Source organism: Scardinius erythrophthalmus (assembly GCF_964197995.2).
Source record: "Scardinius erythrophthalmus genome assembly, chromosome: 12".
In the NCBI taxonomy this organism is placed as follows: domain Eukaryota; kingdom Metazoa; phylum Chordata; class Actinopteri; order Cypriniformes; family Leuciscidae; genus Scardinius; species Scardinius erythrophthalmus.
Genome location: NC_138232.1, coordinates 18689808 through 18710540, shown reverse-complemented (window position 1 = coordinate 18710540; position 20733 = coordinate 18689808). Strand labels below are relative to the sequence as shown.

Genomic DNA, 20733 nt, shown 5'->3' with positions numbered 1-20733 from the left:
GGTCAGGAAGCCACCGTGGTCACCGAGGGCTATTTGATGTGACATCTATTTCACCTGGTCAGGTTAAAATAGAAGTTAGCGGCTAGAGTGATGCAATCACCACGCATGGCTGAAAGCTCCTGGGATTCTGGATAGAAACGGCAGCCAGCGAATGGACAGCGGAATGTGCTTTTCAGGTTAGTGCTTAGACAGACATCGCTGGGGACATGGACTAGGAATGGAATGGGTGGGGGTTGTTGCTTAATATCTATATCCTAGCAACTGAGTGGGTATGATACCATGTCCAGTTGTTGTCAGGGATTGGTCAGCATGTTGGCATTGACGCCACCCCTTTGCTTGTGGGCTGTAGAAAGATTAAACCAAAATTAAAACATCCTCCACACTTGATTCACTCCTGTGCACTTGACCTTCTAGCACTTTAATCTGCCTCACAATTTCTTTTTTGTTTGTTTTTCATGTTTTTCATTTATTTATAACTCCAGATCTGCTGTAATACATGTGCTTGGGCCACTTGCCGATAACCTTGACGACCTCAGTAAAGACCCCAGTCTGGCAGTATGACCTCTCCCTATGCAGCAGTGCAATTCTGCCCAGAGCGAGCATTTCAACGGTAAGACAGAAGCAACAGTTTGTGCCAATTTGTTGGCCAATTCTGAAAAGCCATTTTAAGGTCACCAGGTTTATCTTGACCACTTACTTGGGCATGCACACATGGTTTTATTTAGTTGCTTCATTTGTAAATAGATATGAGCACATTGCAAAACAACATGTGGCTGTTTCTATGGTCCAGAACAGTTTTTTTGTTTTTTGTTTTATTCTCCTTATTAAAGAGTTGCTGTCTGGACTGAGACTTGCTGGAGGTGCTAACAGTTATGTCTGGTTCTCCAGCTGCTGCCTGGCTATACGGTATTTATAGGTGTGCTGTTCTTATGTGAAAGTCAGCGTTTTGTGCAGTTTAGGGTGAACTGTCTAGATACTCAGCTTGCTTGCTTGTTAGCTCTTCATCCACTCGCTACTGGACATTTGTTTTTGTGGGTCTGAACAGAGTTCAACTCTAAATACAGCTGTATTAATAGCTAGGGATTCAATTCTCATGCTTGTATCCGTTAATGCCGTTCTAATGTAGTATTCCATTTCAATGGAGTATTGGCACCTTTTTCATATACTTTCATATACTACGTACATTTTCAAATGCCAGATTTTCTTAGCTGCTTTGGATCTAAATCTCTGTATTAAATCAATTGTTATGGTTAAATAGGTTATGTACAATGAACACCAACATATTTTATCTTTATCTAGTAATTTGGTATGTTGACAATCACAGGGTAATGTGGAAGAATGCTTTTCAATCTGTTCATGTGAGAGTATGCAATTTTTCAGGCCTGTAAAATGAACAAAAATATATTGTTTTAATGTAAAAAGGTTGTTACTCTAACACGTAAATTTCAGGTGAAAGCCATGTAATTGGTACAGTCATGCTAAATTATGCTTTAGAAGAGACTAGTAGAGCTAGTTGTCACTTTCTGTAAAGGCACATACAGTAACTAAAAATCTTGGCTATTACGTTCTTTTCTTCCCTGAAAAGACCTGCTCTGTTAAAACATGCAGTTCATTAGTGAGGCACGTTGACACTAAGGAAGGTTGCAACAATTGATTAAACACGAAAATTGCAAATATAAAATACATTGATATAAAAGAAAGAATTAAAACAAATTTAATAAATTGTGTAAATCTGTAAAACACATGGGACAACTTGACCCAGTAAAAGTGTTAGTTCAACTTGTCCTGAGCTGAAAACACATAAGTTCAACATCTTGGTTAAAATCTGCTTTAATAATAGTTTTGACACTTGCCTGAATGCCACTGTGATTTTATTGTGTTCATTTATTTACCTAACAGCTAAGGAAAAAACTATGACATAATATTTTAAACCAACTTACAAAACTACGGTTAGAGAAATCACACATGTTATTGGACATAGTTACTGTCATAAATCCCTTGTGACAACTTCCCTGTGTGACGACATACGGTCTAACTTACCACTATATTGTTAGGTCTTGCAGAGACAGTTGTTTTTGAGACTAATCCAGCTCCTATCAGTAGGTCTAATCTACAAGAGAAGAGAAACAGATATGTACCGATTAAAAATAACATCAACAGAGGTTCTCAAAATAAAATGAACATGCATTTCCATGCAAGTCCAAATCACTTCGACTCAGATATTTTAAATAAAAAACAAACTTTGACTCTTAGACCCTCTTGGAGTAATTAAATGATCAAATAGGGGGAAATGTTGAGTAGATTTCGTGATTGACCTACATTAAATTCCTTATAAATTATATTTAATTGCCAAACAGGTTAGAACATTAAATTGTCACACACCTGTTTACTCTGTTATGCTTGAACACGGGATATTGAATGATTTTTTCCGTATTGGCAAGCTGACATTCATTTTTAAACATACTTTTGAAAACAAATAAATTACAAGTGCAGAGTGAATCAAGTCAATATGAGATTGTCTAACTTTGGGACAGTTCACTCCTTTGCCACATTCAGTTGAATTTGGGCATTGACAATAAAAGCACGCGTCTAAATGGAGGAAAAATCATGGGGCCACTATTCTTTTGTCTGAGCCACCATGTCCATCCTGCAGTCCCGGGTTTGAGGGATGAGGGAAGGGTCGACAGATCCCTTTGAACGTTACCTGGCCTCTGATTAATGAAGATAGTGGAGAAGCCCCTCTCACTTGTCTCCCCAGATTTCAGGACTCTGTTTGTTTTGATTGCATTTTCATCGCTGGATGTGCCCAACCTGTCAGGAGACAATGGGCAGCCCTGTTAAGCTGTGACTTTTGACCCCGTCCTGTCTGCGAGGGGCCTGGTCTGTGTTTAAGTGGACGCAGTGCAGCCTCTCCCTCAGGCAGAATGCATAACTCCCCCAGTAACCAGACACCCACCCACAGCTTCCAAAGAAGCTATACCACTAGAGATGAAACCAACCCTCCACATAGCCACAGTGAAAAACTACAGTTCACTATTGTCTCCAAGAAGTTGATGCTTTTTTTAAAGGTGAGCTAAGCCCTGAAATATTTTCATCTCAATCATCTCACTAAAATCTCCTTTATGGTTTTTATTACCTGTAATGAGGATAAGAAGCATGGTTCCTTGGCTAAATTTGGGATGCGATGGCTGACATAATGACAGATGTGGCAGCCACCGTGGTAAAGCAGAATTCTTAACATGTTTAGGCTTTGGTTATTTGACGGAGAATGACAGAAAAGTACATAGTGTTCCTTCACTGCGTGATTCCTGAATTACTCATTTTCAGGTTGCACTATTTGTTTTATCAGGCTTTGTGAGTGCTATTATTTTGGTGCCTAGATGTTTAATTGATGAAATGGCCATTCCCATGTTAGCTGAGGATGGATCAGAAATCTGCCCATAAACTTCACCTGTCATTTCTGTGGGTGTAAATCAAAGCTGGATATTTTCGCGCATGGGTGCTGCACCTTTTGTGGGACCATGATGTCATTCTTGGCTGAAAATCCCTGTCAACCATATTGTATTTCTAGCTACTATCTAGCATCCGTTCGTCCATTGTTTTTAGACCTTTTGCCGAGAGTGCATCCTCTCTGAACTTTAATTGGATAATTCCCCTGGCACAGGTTTTATGATGATGATGATGATGATGATGATGTCATGACACCAGGGCTGTCACCCAGCTCTCAGCCAGGGATCTGAAACATGTCCTGTTGCAATGTGTGACCTGAGACAGCAGCCTCTCAGCACCTGCTGGAGACCTATATAGTCCTCATGCTCTCACCAACCTGTAATGTTGACAATATTAAATGCAATAACATATCAATGAGAGAGACAGAGAGAGAGAGAGAGAGAGAGAGAGAGACATGTAATCCCTATACAGACAGATGCTGGAACCTTGTGTAAGGTTATTAACCACTACATTCTCTGACATAAGAGAAGTAGTATCTTGTTTTGTGGTTTTGTTGTGTGTGATAGCAAAAGCTAAATCTAAGCGTACTGACAATTGTAGAGCTATTTAGCACTCTCACAGCACTATAAATGAAACATAGTCTTCCATGATATATGATATAGATGACATACCCCTATGATATAAACACTTTGCTTAAGTTGCTTCCGCTTCTTTATAGCTTGTCACTTCTTATTGCGTTGTTTATGAGCCTTTTTAAAAATAATTAAAGAACATGGACAATTAATTGAAGCTTAATTGTTGCCTCATATATTTAAAACTTCCTTAATCCCAATTAAAGGGTTAGTTCACCCAAAAATGAAAATATTGTCATAATTTACTCACCCACAGTGATGGGTGAGTAAATGGGGGGGTCAATGGAGCCCATCAACTGTTTGGTTACCCATATTCTTCAAAATATCTTCTTTTGTGTTCTGTAGAAGAAATTCATACAGGTTTGTTACAATTTGAGGTTGGGTAAATGATGACAGATTTTTCATTTTTGGGTGAACTATACCTTTAAATTCGATCTTTTAAAATGCTAATATTTTAATGACACTGTTAAATGCAATTTTTACCAGATCTCAAAAATTAAGACATTTTTTATTCTATTCATTAGTTGTGATGCTTATTATTATTATATACATTTTTCATTTATAGTATTTTGACAATATAGTGTTGGATTTTAAAATTGTCTGTTTATTTGCATATGGGATCTGTCAGAATCAGTGCATCCTTACTGGGGGTTAATTTTCCTTTCAACAGAAAAACAAAAGTAAATCAACTAATACTAAAAAATATTACCTACAGTGATATAGTGGCGCTGCTTTTTTATGATTGCACAATCTAACTCTGCAATAGAGAATGATAGCAATATTAATTTTATAAAAATAGTTTTGTGTCTGCGTCTTTTTATTTTGATATCCAGATGCATGTGTTTTCTAGTTGGCTACATTGGCCTTTATAACTTTGTAAAAAAAAATAAAAAATTATCTCAAAGTTCTGCTGTGCATGCGAGATCCATTTGATAAAAACGACATATAATAAATATTCTGAATTACCTTCTCTTTGATTGTACTTGTAATGGGTGAAGGATGAATAGCTAACAATATGAATAGCTGTCAGTAAGTTAGGGCCCAGCTTTCATTTGTATTTACTTACTCCCTTAAAAGCCCCCCAGACTGTTCAGGCTGACAGTGTAAAATGTAGAGGGGTTTAGATTTTTATCTTACAATGGGAGGTAGGAATGCTGAGGTATGGACCTATGGACGCACTGTGACAATTGACGCATTGGGCTTGGCATTTGTGTGTCTTCCAGTGTGCCAAATGACAATATCTATGAGGCTTAAAGCAAACATTAGCAATGAAAAAGCTTTTATCCCCAGTGACAGGCCTGGCAGCACACCGTTGTCCCAGTAATTCAACTCTAGCATTCACTTTGTGCCACACCTCTTCAGCCGAACAAAGACTAAAAAAAAAAAAGTATATACCCTGCGTTTCTTCTGAAGAGCTATGTTTGGGGAGCCCATGGAAAGAAAAGGGAAAAGAGGAATTTTTTCATGGTATTGAAGCAGAATTCCAAATGCTTCTTTTGCCCCTCCCATTTTCCCTCTTTTAGGAAATGAATATAGTTTTCTACCCCCCACCCCCAATTAATAAATAAATAAGATAAAAAAAAAAAAAATATATATATATATATATATATATATATATATATATATATATATATATATATATATATATATATATATATATACTCTTTTGTGTTCCACAGAAATAAAACAATGCTCACAGGATTTTGCAATTATCCCTTTTAAGAAACACCATTTTTTTTTCTAGTTCTAGTTTTCTAGTTCCCAAGTTTTTTACTAGTTCGTCATTTCAAATTCATACAAATGTATTATGTAAAAAAGCTTTGTGATGCTAGGCAGAACAAATAGGCCTACTGTAAAATGAAGTTTCTCTTCAAAGGCTGGTATCGAAGTGTCACTTTACAGTGATATAAAAGAATAGTGTTGCTTTGTATCTCTGCCTAGGATACAGTAATTTGACATCCTTTGACCTAAAAGCATTCAGCATTTATTAGGCATGCCTACATTGCTTAGTTTATTAATATCTCCTCACGCACAGAATGTAGGGGAATTCCGGCCCCACACCCGAGTGCCAACGTTAGATTATGGGTTGACACCCCAACTCCCAGACACACACACACACACACACACACACACACACACACACACACACACACACACACACACACACACACACACACACACACACACACACACACACACACACACACACACACACACACACACACACACACACACATACATACATTTACTACCTTCAACCCCCATCCACAGCCAAGCCCAGTTCAGCCACACACATTCCGAATACTGCATAGCGGTGGTGTTGCTATCATATAGACAGCGAAGGGGAATTCCGCTCTGCTTGGTCCTCAGCGTGTGCTGCTTCTCAGAAGGAACAATGAGACGCCGGCTCTGGCTTGGTGTCATATTTCAAATAGAGAGGGTAGTCGTGTTTTCACTGACAGTCTTATTCTTTCTACTGCTCCTGAATGTCATGTTAACACTGGTTATTGGTGTTGCTTTAGACAGGCACAGAGCATGGCCTTTGTGGGGGGAGAGGTGATTAAGAATGAGTTGTGTTTTTACATCCTGAAGAAGTGCAGTGACTTACCACCATTAAGGCAATAACCAGGGCCGGATTTATGCATAAGCATTCTAGGCATGTGCCTATGCTCGCAGGTCCAGGGAGGCAATTACAATAAAGGAGAAATAATATATTTGTTATTATTATTATTTCAGTGTAATGCCAAACTCTGTAAGACAATTACTTTATAAACTAATAACATATCATCACTGTCAGGTCTTGTATCTCCATATTTTGTAATTTTATATCTTTTATATGTCTGTGGGTTTTGCAAATATTTAACCAATGAACAGCTTGTGACTAAACGTCGTAACTCCATTGGCTCCTCAAACTGTCGGTTAAAACCTCATGACTTCACCCCGCCTCAATCTTGAATGAAGTACCGCACACATTTTGGTTGACCATCTATTGCAGAAGTGAGATTTTGGACAAATGACAGAAAAAAAAGAAGAAGAAAAAACTAAGTACACACATAGCTACAGCTGCAATAAATCTGTAAGATGGCCTCAGATGCGGCCATTGTAATGACTGGGAAAAAAACAGGACATTCGTTGGTCAAAAACTTGGAAACTTGATTTGAGCTTGATTTTGGTAAATGTTAATATAATTACACATACAAGTAGGTTGTATGATCATATATAAAGCTACAATATCAACTTTGACAACACAGTTTTTAATTCAAAACCAATGGTTTTTTTTTTTTTTTTTTTGAAAAGTAGCAGTATTGGTCAATCCGGCCCTGGCAATAATGCATACTGTATCAGTTTACTAAATGAAATTTGAGTTCAAGTCATTTGTTACTTTAATTAGCGGTGATTGCAGAGGTAAACATAACTATTACTGCTGCTCATACTTAGGATAAAGGATGTTCATAACTGATGTTCGTAAATAATATATATATATATTTTTTTTTTTCGTCTGGTGTACATATGAAAATATGACATAAATATGGAGTAGGCTCTTGAAAGTAACCAAACAAAAAACCTAGCAAACGCCTGGCAACACCCATATCAACACCCTTGCAAACACCCACAACAAACCCCTGGAAGTGACTTTAGCATGAGCAAAAACAACACTCTTTCTCTTTCTTCAGAAAGTTTTAGTTTAATAAGTTTAATACAATGTAAGTGTATCTACAATTTATATGAGGACACACATTTTGAGTTAACTTTTGTTTCCATCTCTCTAGATTGAGAGAACCCGCAGCAGCTTGTCTCTCATGGGCTGAAGGTTCTTTCCTGGCCTCCATGTCACAGGGCCAGGGCTCTCAGGGTACAGATATCCTCGGACAAGACGTCCTCAACCAGCTACTGGAGATGCTGGACCAGTGAGTTATGAAGTACCTTATAAATTCACTTGTACTTTAATACATAATAGTAGACACTTTACTTAAACCCTTTATATATTGCATTATAAAAGTGTTTTGTAGTCACTTTTAATTAATCTCTGGGGTCAGGTATTATGCCTTTATAATGCATTGAATGGTCTTGTGAATAATTGTAACCACAATTATAATGCTTATCTATTCATTGTTACACTTTTAGAAAATATCATGCATTAAAACATGAAAAACAACCAATTGCAGATGTAACAAGCAATCTGCACATATTTATGTAAAATATTTAATACAATATAATAAATACAACTGCATAATGCATTATACATAAAGACTTTAAGTGTTACCCGCTATACACTAAAAGCAGTCACACCCACTTACTGGCTAAATGATATGACATTTTATTTAACTTAGACTTTTTAAATAAAGAAATGAATAAATAAATTCAACATTATTTACTCATTTCACCAGTAATCAGTCCATTTGCTGGTCTCTGTTCCAGGTCTGCACTACATTCAATGCAGCCTATCGAGCTGAACTTCTCTGAGGGCTCTGCAGTCGGATCAGCATCCAATACCATACAGATTAGCATGGACTGCATCACGATGCGTGGGCCTGAGGAGCCCCTTACAGTGAGTACTTCATTTCACTAAACACACAATTGTTCACACTTAAATTTCCACGTTTAGAAACTACACCAATTTGAATCAAACAACAATTTCACTTATCTGAAGGATATTGCTGTGTCATTAAGATCTGAGCAGTTACTGTGGGACCCTGTTCTTGACACATTTCAAGATGTTGGATGATGTATAATGCAAGTGCTGATCTTCTCGAGTGCATATCTAAGCTTTAAATATGGGAATATTCATTTTAATTAAGTGTTTCATTTTTTAAAAGGAGGAGCTAAGGCAGGTAGTTGATAACTGGTTATTGACTCAAACTATCACCCAAATATATACCATCTATTACCGGTAATATATAGTGATGCCTCTATTGCAGTATTTTGTTGAATTTTCTGTAATTTCACATAGCATAAAACTACATACAGTTTAGATATTTTAAAATGTGCAAAAGCCATTAATACAAAATATTTAATAATCTTTTCAATATTTAGCTTAATTTTCTACTGTTTGTAGTACTGAAGAATTTAACTTCCAAAATCCCCCGCACAGTTTAAAACAAATGTACATGGGGATTTTTTTAAAACCTCCCACTGAATGGTCTCAGACAGGCTGTTTATTGATGGAAGCAGTAGATAATTAGCTCTTTTAATTCCACCAGAAGAATTTCTGTATTTTTTGCCAAATAGTTTTAGCTCCTTTTTGGTTTGTGTCTGTGTGTATGTTTTTAAATGTAATTTGCTTTTAAATATTGAACTTCAGCCAACAAGTTTTTGGAATACACATATGAATTTTTTAAGCAGAGAAACGTAATTATATGATCACATATGAAACTTGGTTTTGTTTAGTGTGATCACTCAAGTGAATAATTTCAGTAGTGGGGAATTTAGTGGTAAGCCCCAGCAGAAACAGTTAACTTACACTTGCATGTGGGGGTGTTACTGTTTATTGGGGGTGTTATGGGTTTTCCCTGGTCATTCTGGATAGTTTTAGTGGCAACAAATTCAAAAGAGATGTCCAGGTCCGGATGAACAGCACTAAATATAAAAGTCCTGATGACGATAGCCTTGCTTTGCTACAATGGCAGATCCGATCTGAAGTGCTTCAGTTGTTGCATTGTGTCATGTAAATTAAACGATTTTTGAATGATCATAAACATTTAAGGGACTGAATTGGATCAATGAATTATGAAGATGGAGATTTACAACAACACTACACATCAGACAATTTCTTCTTTGGTGTAAGTTATCTTTTTTTTTTTTTTTTTTTTTTTTTTTTTTCTCGCCTCTCTACACTCTGGATAAGATCTGTTTCTTGTTCGCACTATTTAATCCTTTTCTTTTATAAAATGTAAATCTTGTATAAATTAGTTTGTGAACTTTAACACTGTTTAACAACTGTTAATTTGCGATGTAAGTCAAGCAAAATTGATGTATCCCTCGGGCAGATTTTATCAACACGTATGGCTCTAACATAGTGTTTATACAAAACAGAAGAGCAGTGGAAAGTTTGACATTAAGTGTATGACCTGACGCTGAGGCCTTGTAGATTTTCTCTGGGTGCACAGGAGAATTAGGTGGTTGTGGTTCCCCTCCCAGCAGAGGAATGTAGTTGTCCGGTAGTAAAGATGGGAAAAAAGGGAGAGACTGAGCAACGCGTTGCCTCTCTGGCCCTGAGGGATTATCTTTTCTCTTGATCTGGTGATTAATACCCCCCATACAACACCACCCGCCCCCATTTTCCTCGCAGTAAAGATCGGGTGTGGTGCGCAGCATGGCACGCTAACACTTCGTCCCTTGCCAGCTAGCGTTCATGTTGATCGAAAAGGTGGAAACTATGGAAACCTGCCAATCGCCAGTTAAACTCTCGAAGGACTTTTAATGAAAGACAGCAGTGGGTATTATAGGGATAGTTCACCCAAAAATGAAAATTGTCATCATTTACTCACCCTCATGTTGTTCCAGACCTGTATGACTTTCTTTCTTCTGTGGATATCTTGAACAACGATGGTGTCCAAACAACATTGGACAAAAAATACTGAGACAGAATTTCTTTTTGGATGAACTATCCCCTTTAATAACCAGCTTATGACTGATCTGTGAACTCTTTCACCAAAAGAACAAGAATTAAGGAAAAGGTTTGCCGCCCTTCATTAATTATCAAATGATATGCACTGTTTAGCGCCCTGAGGGTCCTCGGTGTTTGTATTGTGCATGGGGTTTAAAGCCCTTTTTTAATCTGAAATTGCTCTTTCTTTTGGAGGTGTGCTTTCTCTGTAGCTGCAGGGCAATAATTTAGTGCAGCACCTGCCGCTGTGAGTAACTGAGGCTTGCGTCCTATTCTGTCTGTGTGAGATCAGGGATAGGGGAGGAGAAGGAGCGCGAGAGAGAGAGAGAGAGAGGTGTCGAGTCAGGTAGAATGAAGGAATGTGACAGAGGAAAGGTTGTGTCCTGACATCCAACAGCTCAGCTGATATCATGGCGAGATGGAGCAGTTACTCAGCTAAACGTGGTGAACTCATGAGCTAGTATTTTTGTAGCTGATGAAATAGCCAAAGAAAAGGGAGACAACATGTTTAATATTAAATGTGCCATTATTTAAAATTCACCTTTTTTCAATGACAATAGCAAACAAAACTTTTTGCTTCTGTCAACGACAACTGCCATATAGGCCAGTACAACAGAAACATAAATTACTGTGTGGAGTTATTTTTTACAAACAGTTCATGCTTTAGATTTGTTACTACTATTTTTCCACATATTGTTATTAAAATTAAATTATATTTTAATAAATTAAAAGAGATGATGCTCAACCACATATGAGTGCATGTTCATGTAAACTACCATCAAAAGTTTGGAGCCAGTTTTTTTTTTTAAGGCGTCTTTTAAGGCTGCACTTGTTTGATACAGTAATCTTAGACTAATCTTAGTTTTTGGTAATATAATAATGTTAAATTGATAAGATTAACAATCTTATTAACATTTGACTTTTAGTGTAAAATCAGTAATATTGTGAAATATTAGCCTATTACAATTTAAAATGAATATTTTCTATTTTTATATATTTTAAAATGAATAAAAAGTCAGTTTGAAAAAAACTAATTTTTATGAAGTAGAAATATGTTGTATCATTATAAATATCTTTACTGTCACCTTTGATCCGTTTAGTGCATCCTTGCTGAAAATAAAAATCAGTCTTTGAACTGGTGTACAAAGCTGTTTGTTTTTGTTAAACTTAAATAATTTAATGAACAATTAATCTCCTTGGGGTGTGTAAATAACAACTTATCATAGTAAGTTACTTTTTAGTTACCCTAGTGAAAAAAACTATAAAATGTATTTAAAATGTATTAAAAAATGTAATGTAAATATATTTAAAATATGCTTATTTCATACTAAGTATAGTACAAATCCACTAACATATTCATTGATATATCGCTTGAGACTACTGATATAAATATTATAATTAAACTTTATTTAGAGTACTTCTTTACTGCACAATGCACATTTCTTAATATTAAGCCTTAACTATGTTTTAATATCACTACTGTAAGGATAGTGTATATATGTATCTTTAAATGCAAGATATTTAAAGTAAAGTATACAATCAAATATACAAGTACATAAATATGTAAATGTATTTGTAGTATACTTAGCATAAAATAAATGTATTTCGAATACATTTTGGTATATTCATTTTTCACTAGGGTACTAAGGACAGAAAATGAAATCATCTGTGTAAAGTTGTTTCTGTTTGTGTGGATGACACTTGCTTATAAAGACTCCAGTCAGAGGTAGATTTAAGCATCACGGCACACTGTAAAAAATGTTACTGCTATTTACTTAAAAAAATTATGGTAACAATATTACACATACTATTTTTGAGTAGTTAAAGCTTGATTTCATTCATGGAATCTACCTGAATAAATCATGTAAAATGCCCTAATTTATTTAGACATAATGAATTACATTTTTTTTGTGAAATGTGCTTTTTTATTTTAAGTATTTTTTATTCTCAAAATTGTTTGAAGTCAAGTGAATGGATATGACCTGTTTATATTTAACTATGAGATATATTGTTTTATAATAAGACTATGCTGCTAGGACAGCACAGAATCAAACTTGTTACTGCACTATCATTAGCAGAGTTATTACTACATGTATAAAACAACATGCTTCAGAATATTAAAAAAATGCAGTTATTCACAACCTAACCATAAGCCCTACTCTTCTGCACAATGGTAACGATCAAAACTTTAACATAATAGAAACTCTTTCAAATGTCAAACATACCTGAACATTAAACATTAACAGATGTTTCCCTTTACTCAAAAACACATGAAATAACACTTTATTTCAAGATTTACTCTCCATTTCCAGCCATGTGCAAAGCATGCTGGGAACAAACAATGGTGTCTCTAAATAAAACCGCATAAATGAGCTAATTCTCTTAAAATAAATAGGTAGCCCCTTTTCCTTAATTTTATGAGGTTTATCAGTTCCTCAATTCAAGCCTTAAAATTGTGTATGTTTCCTTAAGAAAAATAGGAAAATGCATCTATTGGTGTTATTAGTGAAATGTTCTCAATATTTTCAACAAAAACTGAACCACAATTTTCTTAATAAAATATACATAATATTTTTAATGATCACTTCAATTTTTTTAATGAAAATTACAAGACTCATGATTCATTTTTTACAGTGCAGTAACGATTTTCCACAACAGTTACAAACCACTGTGCTTTTTTTTGTCCCATCAAATGTCGTAGCCAATCTAACCAATATCGATCTAAGCAAAGTTACACATTAACAGGTTCTATATTTTGCAAACTGCTTCAAATAGAAGCATTTGCGGGAGAGAATGGCTGTCCATTGAGTACTTTTTTTTTTTTTTTTTTTTTTTTCGTCTGGGTGTTGCTGAGCTGCAAAAATTCAACATAATCTATCCCTTGGCTCGAATACATTGAAGGTGGTGAGGCAATGGTTTGTTTAGGCTGTGTTGTGTCCTAGCCCTTGATTAGTCATTTGTAGTTTTCTTTTCAAGTAGAGCCTGACTCAGCATTAGGCAGGAACACATAATGAAGGCGTGCTTCCTTACAGCAATCCATGCATTCTGTAGCTACTGTTTGTCTTGTCTGAAATGTTTCTTTTAAATTATTTAAAATTGTGATTTATAAAATATTATAAAATCTGATATTTACTGATTATAAAATAAGTGGTTTTCATTGTTCCCCATTTTATTAATGTTATTTAATACATTTTATTTATTGTGGTGGTTTTCATAGTGCTGATGAATGTCCGGTTCAGATGATCAAAGTCCTTACAGTTGTTCTTCTACTATATATTTATATATTCACTCTTTTCAAATTTGAGATTCAACTCCTCAGTTTAAATCACGACCGCTAAATCACTGCTGACTCGTCACCCCACCAGTTGGCCTCAAGCGAAATTAAAAAGTACTGCCTTGTAAACATTTGCATTTTTTGCCCTCTGTCTCTTTCTTTTTTTCCACTCTCTTCCTTTATACAGTACATATACATCAAGGCACAAGGCGTGTTTAGTATTTGTAAGATCAGTGTTGTTATGATTCTAAATATCATCTTCACAAATAAAAAACTCAGTATAACTAAATGAAGAAATTATAGCACATATTTCTGAATAACTAAAATATCTTTAAGGCTTCCTTCTCTGTCTCATACGGAAAATCACAGCAGTGACCCTTAACCTGGTTTAGTTGAAAGGCTCTGCAATTTGATTTTTTAACCGTTTTTACTTGTATATTGTGTTTTTTCTTGTCAACGGCTGAAAGGATACCGTGTTTTTTTTTTTAAGTCAGACATTATGCTTATTTGAAACTAATAACTTTTAACTAATAACAGAATATAACCATTCCTCGAAGACTATATGAGGATCAAAACAGGATAGCGAGGACTAGTGCAAATTATGCTGTAAAACTATTCTTAAGTTCAGAGTGCAGGTGTTGACTTTTGCTCTGTGATGTCCACAGGTGTTTAGTCTTTGACATCACAAACAGCTTATTATCCTGAAGTGTTGCACTGTACCCATGAGCTAGTGAACTCAGTTAAAGCAGACTGACCCATAGATGAGTTTTAAAAGCATAGATAAAAAAAAAAAAAACACTGTAAACCCTAACGCTCAAAATAACTAATTGGTTTGAGTAGGACAAACTTAAATTAGACTAATTAGTTCAGTCAAATTAACTTTTGTGAATATTGAGCACTTTCTTTTTCTTTTGAGTTCACAGAACTGATATATTTTAAGTAAACTGAACTGTTTCATTGTTTTGATTTTTATGATATTATTTCTTTTAATTTAGACGAACTTAAGTGGACTGGGATTTCTATTTCCCAGCAAGCTTTGCCCATGGCACTTGAAAGGGAGAGTAAATGCTGAAATTAAGTGTAATATAATGTTTTTTTTTTTTTTTTTTTTTTTTTTTTGTGCAAGATTAATGTTTAGTGGGAGATTTAGTAGTGATTAATGTTTTGTTATGCTAATTTAGAATCATTTTTGTTAATGTTGATTTTAGGAGAGTTACCGTCATAATGACTAGTGGTGCATGCGGCTTGGTTTGAGAGCAAGTATGTCAATGCTTTATATTGCTGCATTCATACAGCAAGTGCTAAACTATACAATTGATAGCAATTATTGAACTAGTTTGTTATAACCAGCTAAGTTTATAATAACAAAAATGTTCGCATTGAGGTTACATGAAAATTTTAAGTTAAATATATGGATTAATGTACTCAAACATTTCACGTTAAGAACAAGTAAAATGTATGAGTACAAAATAAAAGTCTGTAAGTTCTGCTTACTTAAACTTTGAATTTCTTTACTGAAATATTTTGAGGCAACTGATTACCTTAAATGTATTGAGTTTTGCCAACTCAATACATTTAAGTTTACATAAAAAAAAATTAAATTATTAAATAATTAAAAACAAAATAATTAAATAATAAATAATGATAATAATCATAATAAAAATTTGCCATAAAAACAATAGTCATAAGTAATCAAATAAAATAGAGAATATATACAAGATATGCAATAAAAATATAATAAAATAAACGTCTTACCCCTCTTTTTTTCTCACTCCTCTGTTAAAAGGCGATTCAGAGTTTCTTGAGCAGGTGTCTCTCAAAACTCAAGCCACCTGACACATGACACCTCACTAATCCTAGAGTTGTAAGCCCAAACAGTCCTTCAAGTGTCCACATAGATCTAAGTGCAGCATCTTTTGTCTGAGCCACCGGGAAGCTTCAGTCAGGTTCATCACCTTTTTGCAGAGCCTGTTTATTGCCTCACAGTGGTTGCCTAATTTAGCCTAATTGTTTTGAATGAGTGTAAGACTATATATATATTCACTTCATGAATCGGAGTTGACCTGCCAAGTAGAGTCTTTAGTCATTTGACAAGGGGTAGCACATGATCTTTTGTTTGCTGTTTAAGAGTGGATAAATAAATTCATAAATTAAATAAAAAGAAGGCCCACACCATTATCTAAATGTAAAATTAAAGCCTCGAAAAGAATGCAAGGTGCGTGCAAAACCAGAACAGTTAACCTTTTGGGAATGATCCATCTCAACAAATATAATCTACGTGTTTTGTTTTAGTCATGAATGACCATGCCTCCCTAAAGCAAAACCTTTTTTAGGGACTTACTTCTTCTTACTGCAGTCTGTGGTATAATTTGTGATTGTTAGGTGGGTCAGGTTTAGGGGTCCACCCTTTGTGCACCGTGTCTATTGTCACCTGAGGCTGTCCCTTAATGCTGTCACCTCTGACCCCCATGGGACACATAAATAACTTCTCAACCAGGAATAGCTTTTCAAGTCGGTGCAATAAACCCCCCCAAAAGTATTTTTACATATTAACATCTGTTAATACAACATACGGACAGCCCAAACTATCTTAGATCATATGGAACAATCAAACAGCAGACAAATTTTGTGGAGAATACACTACTGTTTAAAGTTTTACTACATTTGTTATGTTTTTAAAAAGACTCTAAAGCTCATCATTGCTGCGTTTTTTGATCAAAAATACAGTAAAACATAATATTGTAAAATATTACCATTTCAAAGATTGTAATATATGTAAAATAAAAAATACTTTATATAAAAAAAAAATAAAAAAGTATTTTTTTAGGATTCTTTGAATAAGAAAGAACAACATATTTTCAATATTTGAAATAGAAAACTTTTGTAAAAAATTGAAAGCGTTTAGTGACACTTTTGATCAATTTAATGCACCCTTGTGTAAAGTATTAATAAATCTTACTGAGTACAATGGCAGTGTATGTACGTGTAACTTTCTTGCTTGCTTACATGACTTTTGATACGTTACTTAGAAGGTTTTCCTTTTTCCTTCAGAGAACATTGCATAAGGAATAGCAAATATAATATAGACATAATAAATTGCTTATTAGCAGTATATTATAAACATGGAATATTTAGCTGTGGTCGATTGAATGATTTCATTCTTTTGCAAGAGCTACAGTCAGCTTGACCACAACACCTCAGTTGAGTTTTTCAGCAGCAGCCCACTGTGATTTCAGTGCTACAACAGTGAGGGCCTTAACACCCTATTGTAGATTGCAACCAATGTTTTTCTAACATAATTAGAAGTTTGTTTAGCTAACCCTAATTGCCCCCCATCCAAAGTGCTCTGAACAACAGCTACCCCCAGGAGGGTGTGAGCCACTGTTTTGAACAATTTTAAAGTGTGCTCTGGGTGTTAGATGGGGGTAATAGTTTAAATGTGCATTTTGATGCTAGTTTAATATATTCTTGACTCATAGTGCATTAATGAGGCAGTTTGCCCTTCTCAGAGGTGACTAAGTTGGCATAAGACTGCTGTACAGGGGGTTGTGGTTACCAACCTTTGGAATGCATAAGTGAACAATTTTCTCTTCATTCAGTCTGTTAAACAGTTCGAATTTAGCACATTCGATTGGTACAAGTTGGTCTACAAGTACATCTGCAAGTTGGTAGGTTTGCAAAGATAGCAACATTTGCTGAAATAACATGATACAAATAAAATGGAAAAAGCAAATATCACAAATGAGATATGTCTAGTTTACAGTTACAATTCAATTTATTTGCATGGCTGGTCACATTGCACTTATGTAGTGGGTAAAATTATGTAAATACCTCAAGCTAAAAATGTGTAATTGTTTTTCTTTCTTCTGTTTCATCTGATGAATCTAACATGAATACATTTAAATTTTCACAAAGGAGTGGGTTGGTTCTACCCTATCTGAAACAACATTAGTGTGTTCAAAACAAATTTACACCAGCCATCTCTGATAGATACAAGCTGTCAACTGTAGTCCTATTGTTTCTGGTGAGACTCTCATAGGGCCATGCTAGAGGCTCTTTTGGAGGTTGGGAGAGGCTCATTCTTATGCAAACAGGGGCTATGGATGCTACTACTGGAGAGAATTTAGCGCTCTAAGGTCTTTGTAGAATTATAAAGAGGATTCCAGAATTATGTGTCTGGAGGCTCCATGTTTCAGAGCAAAGTCATTTACTGCGTCTCAAAATTCCATCCATGATATTTCTGCAAAAAAAAAAAAAAAGTAAATTAAATGGCTGACCTATTTTTACTACAGAATTTCTTATGACTGAAATGTGTTTTTTTAGGTATTGGAGTCATTGAAAAATTAATAATCACACTTGCACAGATACATTTTTTTCCATGTTATGAAAAGTATTTGCTATATTGTATTTGAAAATTGTTAATTATTCGCTTTTTTTAAAAGTAATTTTCACTTATTTTTCATTTATTTTTGTATAAAATATTATGTAAAAAAAAAAAATAGATAGTGAAAAACGATAGCCATTTGCATTGGAAGGCGTCTAGGTCTGGTGCATACTCCTTAGGGTTAAATCTTAAAGGAAGAGCTTGAAGACGAGCAACACCTTCCCAAAAGTAGGGTGTGGTATTGGACTCAGGTATTGGACAGGTAATTTCTCAGGACCTCCCTTTTTTGTCCCTGGTATATATGGCAATCCCATTGAATTCCTATAGAGACTTTAAGCCTGTCCCGTTCACCTCTGTAGCCCACATCGCACTTTTAGGGGATAAAAGGAGGAAAACAAGGGGTAAGAATCCTGGAGCCTGTGGAGCAAACAGCGGCTGCACTGCTCAACCTCAGCGCCAATATGTTGTACCTGGAGACCAATCAGCCCACATCATACAGTGAGGTAAGGCCCTTGCGCTACCACTGCCCATCTGGAGACTGAGTTGGTCCCAGTGCTAAATTTTGGGTTCTCAGGGAACCCTGTGGAGTGATTGCCAATAGTGGCATCAAAAGTAGGCCTTACAAAGGCATTGGAATATGTTGCGTACTTTATTTTATCCTTTTTTATGCTGTTAACCAAAAACATTTTAGGGGATACTGTTACTTCTGAAAATGTTGTGATTTGTCGTTCTGGTCTGACACTTTGCATTTGAATTTAATTTACTTTTAAAAAAAATAATTATTGGTTTTGATTTGTTTGTCCACGTTTGCCAAACTTTTTTATATTGAGACTTTAGAAAATGTTTGCATTTAATAAGTCATGTTTGTTGAACTGCGATAATGGATTTTACAATGGCTTGTGGGTGTGAAAAATCGGATGTGTGTCTACAAATAAAAATCAACATGTATTGCTTTAATGGTTTGCCTAGCTGCTGTTTTGTCTACGGTGTACTGCTCTCGGGTTGAGTCAAGGTATTTGGCAAATAATGGATTTGTCTGAGATGGTTAGACTGATAATCTTGTTTGTATAGAACAATAGGCTGCGATTGGGCAGTTTGCTTTGAGAAAGTAATCATAGAGTCTACTTTTACTTAACCTTAATATCCCTTGTATTGTTACTTTTGCTTACGAACAGTTTCAGAAGGTTTTTTTGTAACACGTATACAAATATTTTTTTTACTTTAATGGGTTAATGGGTACAATTGCACTTAGACATCCAGAAGTCATTGTATTGCTATATCAGGAAAGAAAAAGAATATTAATACTTTACGCCAATATAATTGAGTGAGGTGACAAAAGGATCATGGTTTCACAGCTAAGCTTGAATTTCGTGTCAGGTTGCTAATGTGTTTTCGAATGGTCATGGATGAAAGTTAGCGAATTTCTGAGTGTATTTTGTTGAACTGCAGTAAATGCCAACACTGAATCTTCTGTAACACAGAAGATATATGGAGAGCACATGTAATCGTTCCCCAAAATTATACTGTTTTCACTTTTTTTTTTATATAATATTTCTAAAAATATTTCTAATTTCTAAAAATTCTGTTAATAATTTGTCAACTGAACTTTCATACAACAAAGCGATCTTTGTACTGTTACAAAATAATGCAACTTAAGTTTATAACTTGAGTGTTCTGAGCTATCTAAGATAGTGGCCGGATCTGTGTTTGTTCTCTAAAAGCACCCCCATTCCTTCCTGACAGGTGGTAGTTCAAACTGTGATTTCAGTGCTGCCATTCTCTTGCACAAAGCTGTTGTCAACACAACACCGTTAGCTCAGAGACAAACCTGTTGGTAGAAACACAGTCCGGCCACCCCAATCCCCCCCACCCCCTTGTGTTTTTAAAGCTGTCTTTAGGTAACCAATCCACTGCCCACACAGCTTTGATTAATGCTTTTAAACGCTCCGTCTCTCACTGTCTTTAATCATGGTAGGGGTTATGGGTCCGTAGACATGCATGTTTTGTATTGTAAGAGGAGACATAGAGGTGCAAGGAATTTAAGCCAAATGAGATAGAACTGTGTATGTTTTGATTTACCCGAAATTTGTTTTAAATGATGGTTGAAATATGAAATTAGCTATTTTTAAGGTATGTTCTTTGGAGAGGTTCCTTAACTTTTAGGTTAGAGTTGGGTTTAGGTCTTTGAGAACAGTTTGGGCCTTAAGATGCGCCCATCTTTCTCTCAGCAAAGGGTCTTCAGGTTAAACTCCCGCTCGTCTGAGTGATAGATTGCGGAGCCGCTTTGAAGAATGCGTGCATCAAAGTGATCCTGAGAAGTCTAGGAATTGCAATTGTTTTAACTGTGGTGTATACAGATACAATCATCTGCTCTGCCCAGCCCACT

The 20733-nt window shown here is 35.4% G+C and overlaps 1 protein-coding gene across 15 annotated transcripts in view; it reads left to right on the top strand.

The window, feature by feature from the left end:
- Window positions 1-407: 407 nt before the first annotated feature.
- tp63 (tumor protein p63) overlaps window positions 408-20733 on the top strand; it is a 43412-nt gene continuing 23086 nt past the window's right edge. For 7 of the 15 annotated variants that reach the window (XM_081380303.1, XM_081380301.1, XM_081380302.1 and 4 more), the window contains exons 1-4: window positions 430-610; window positions 831-906; window positions 7853-7990; window positions 8502-8631. In XM_081380303.1, coding sequence (XP_081236429.1) covers window positions 571-610; window positions 831-906; window positions 7853-7990; window positions 8502-8631 — 384 coding nt within the window. In that variant the 5' untranslated portion in view covers window positions 430-570. Of the gene's footprint in view, window positions 611-830; window positions 917-7852; window positions 7991-8501; window positions 8632-18693; window positions 18851-20733 lie in introns of those variants that run through there. The other 8 variants (XM_081380300.1, XM_081380298.1, XM_081380299.1 and 5 more) reach the window with 3 other exon arrangements.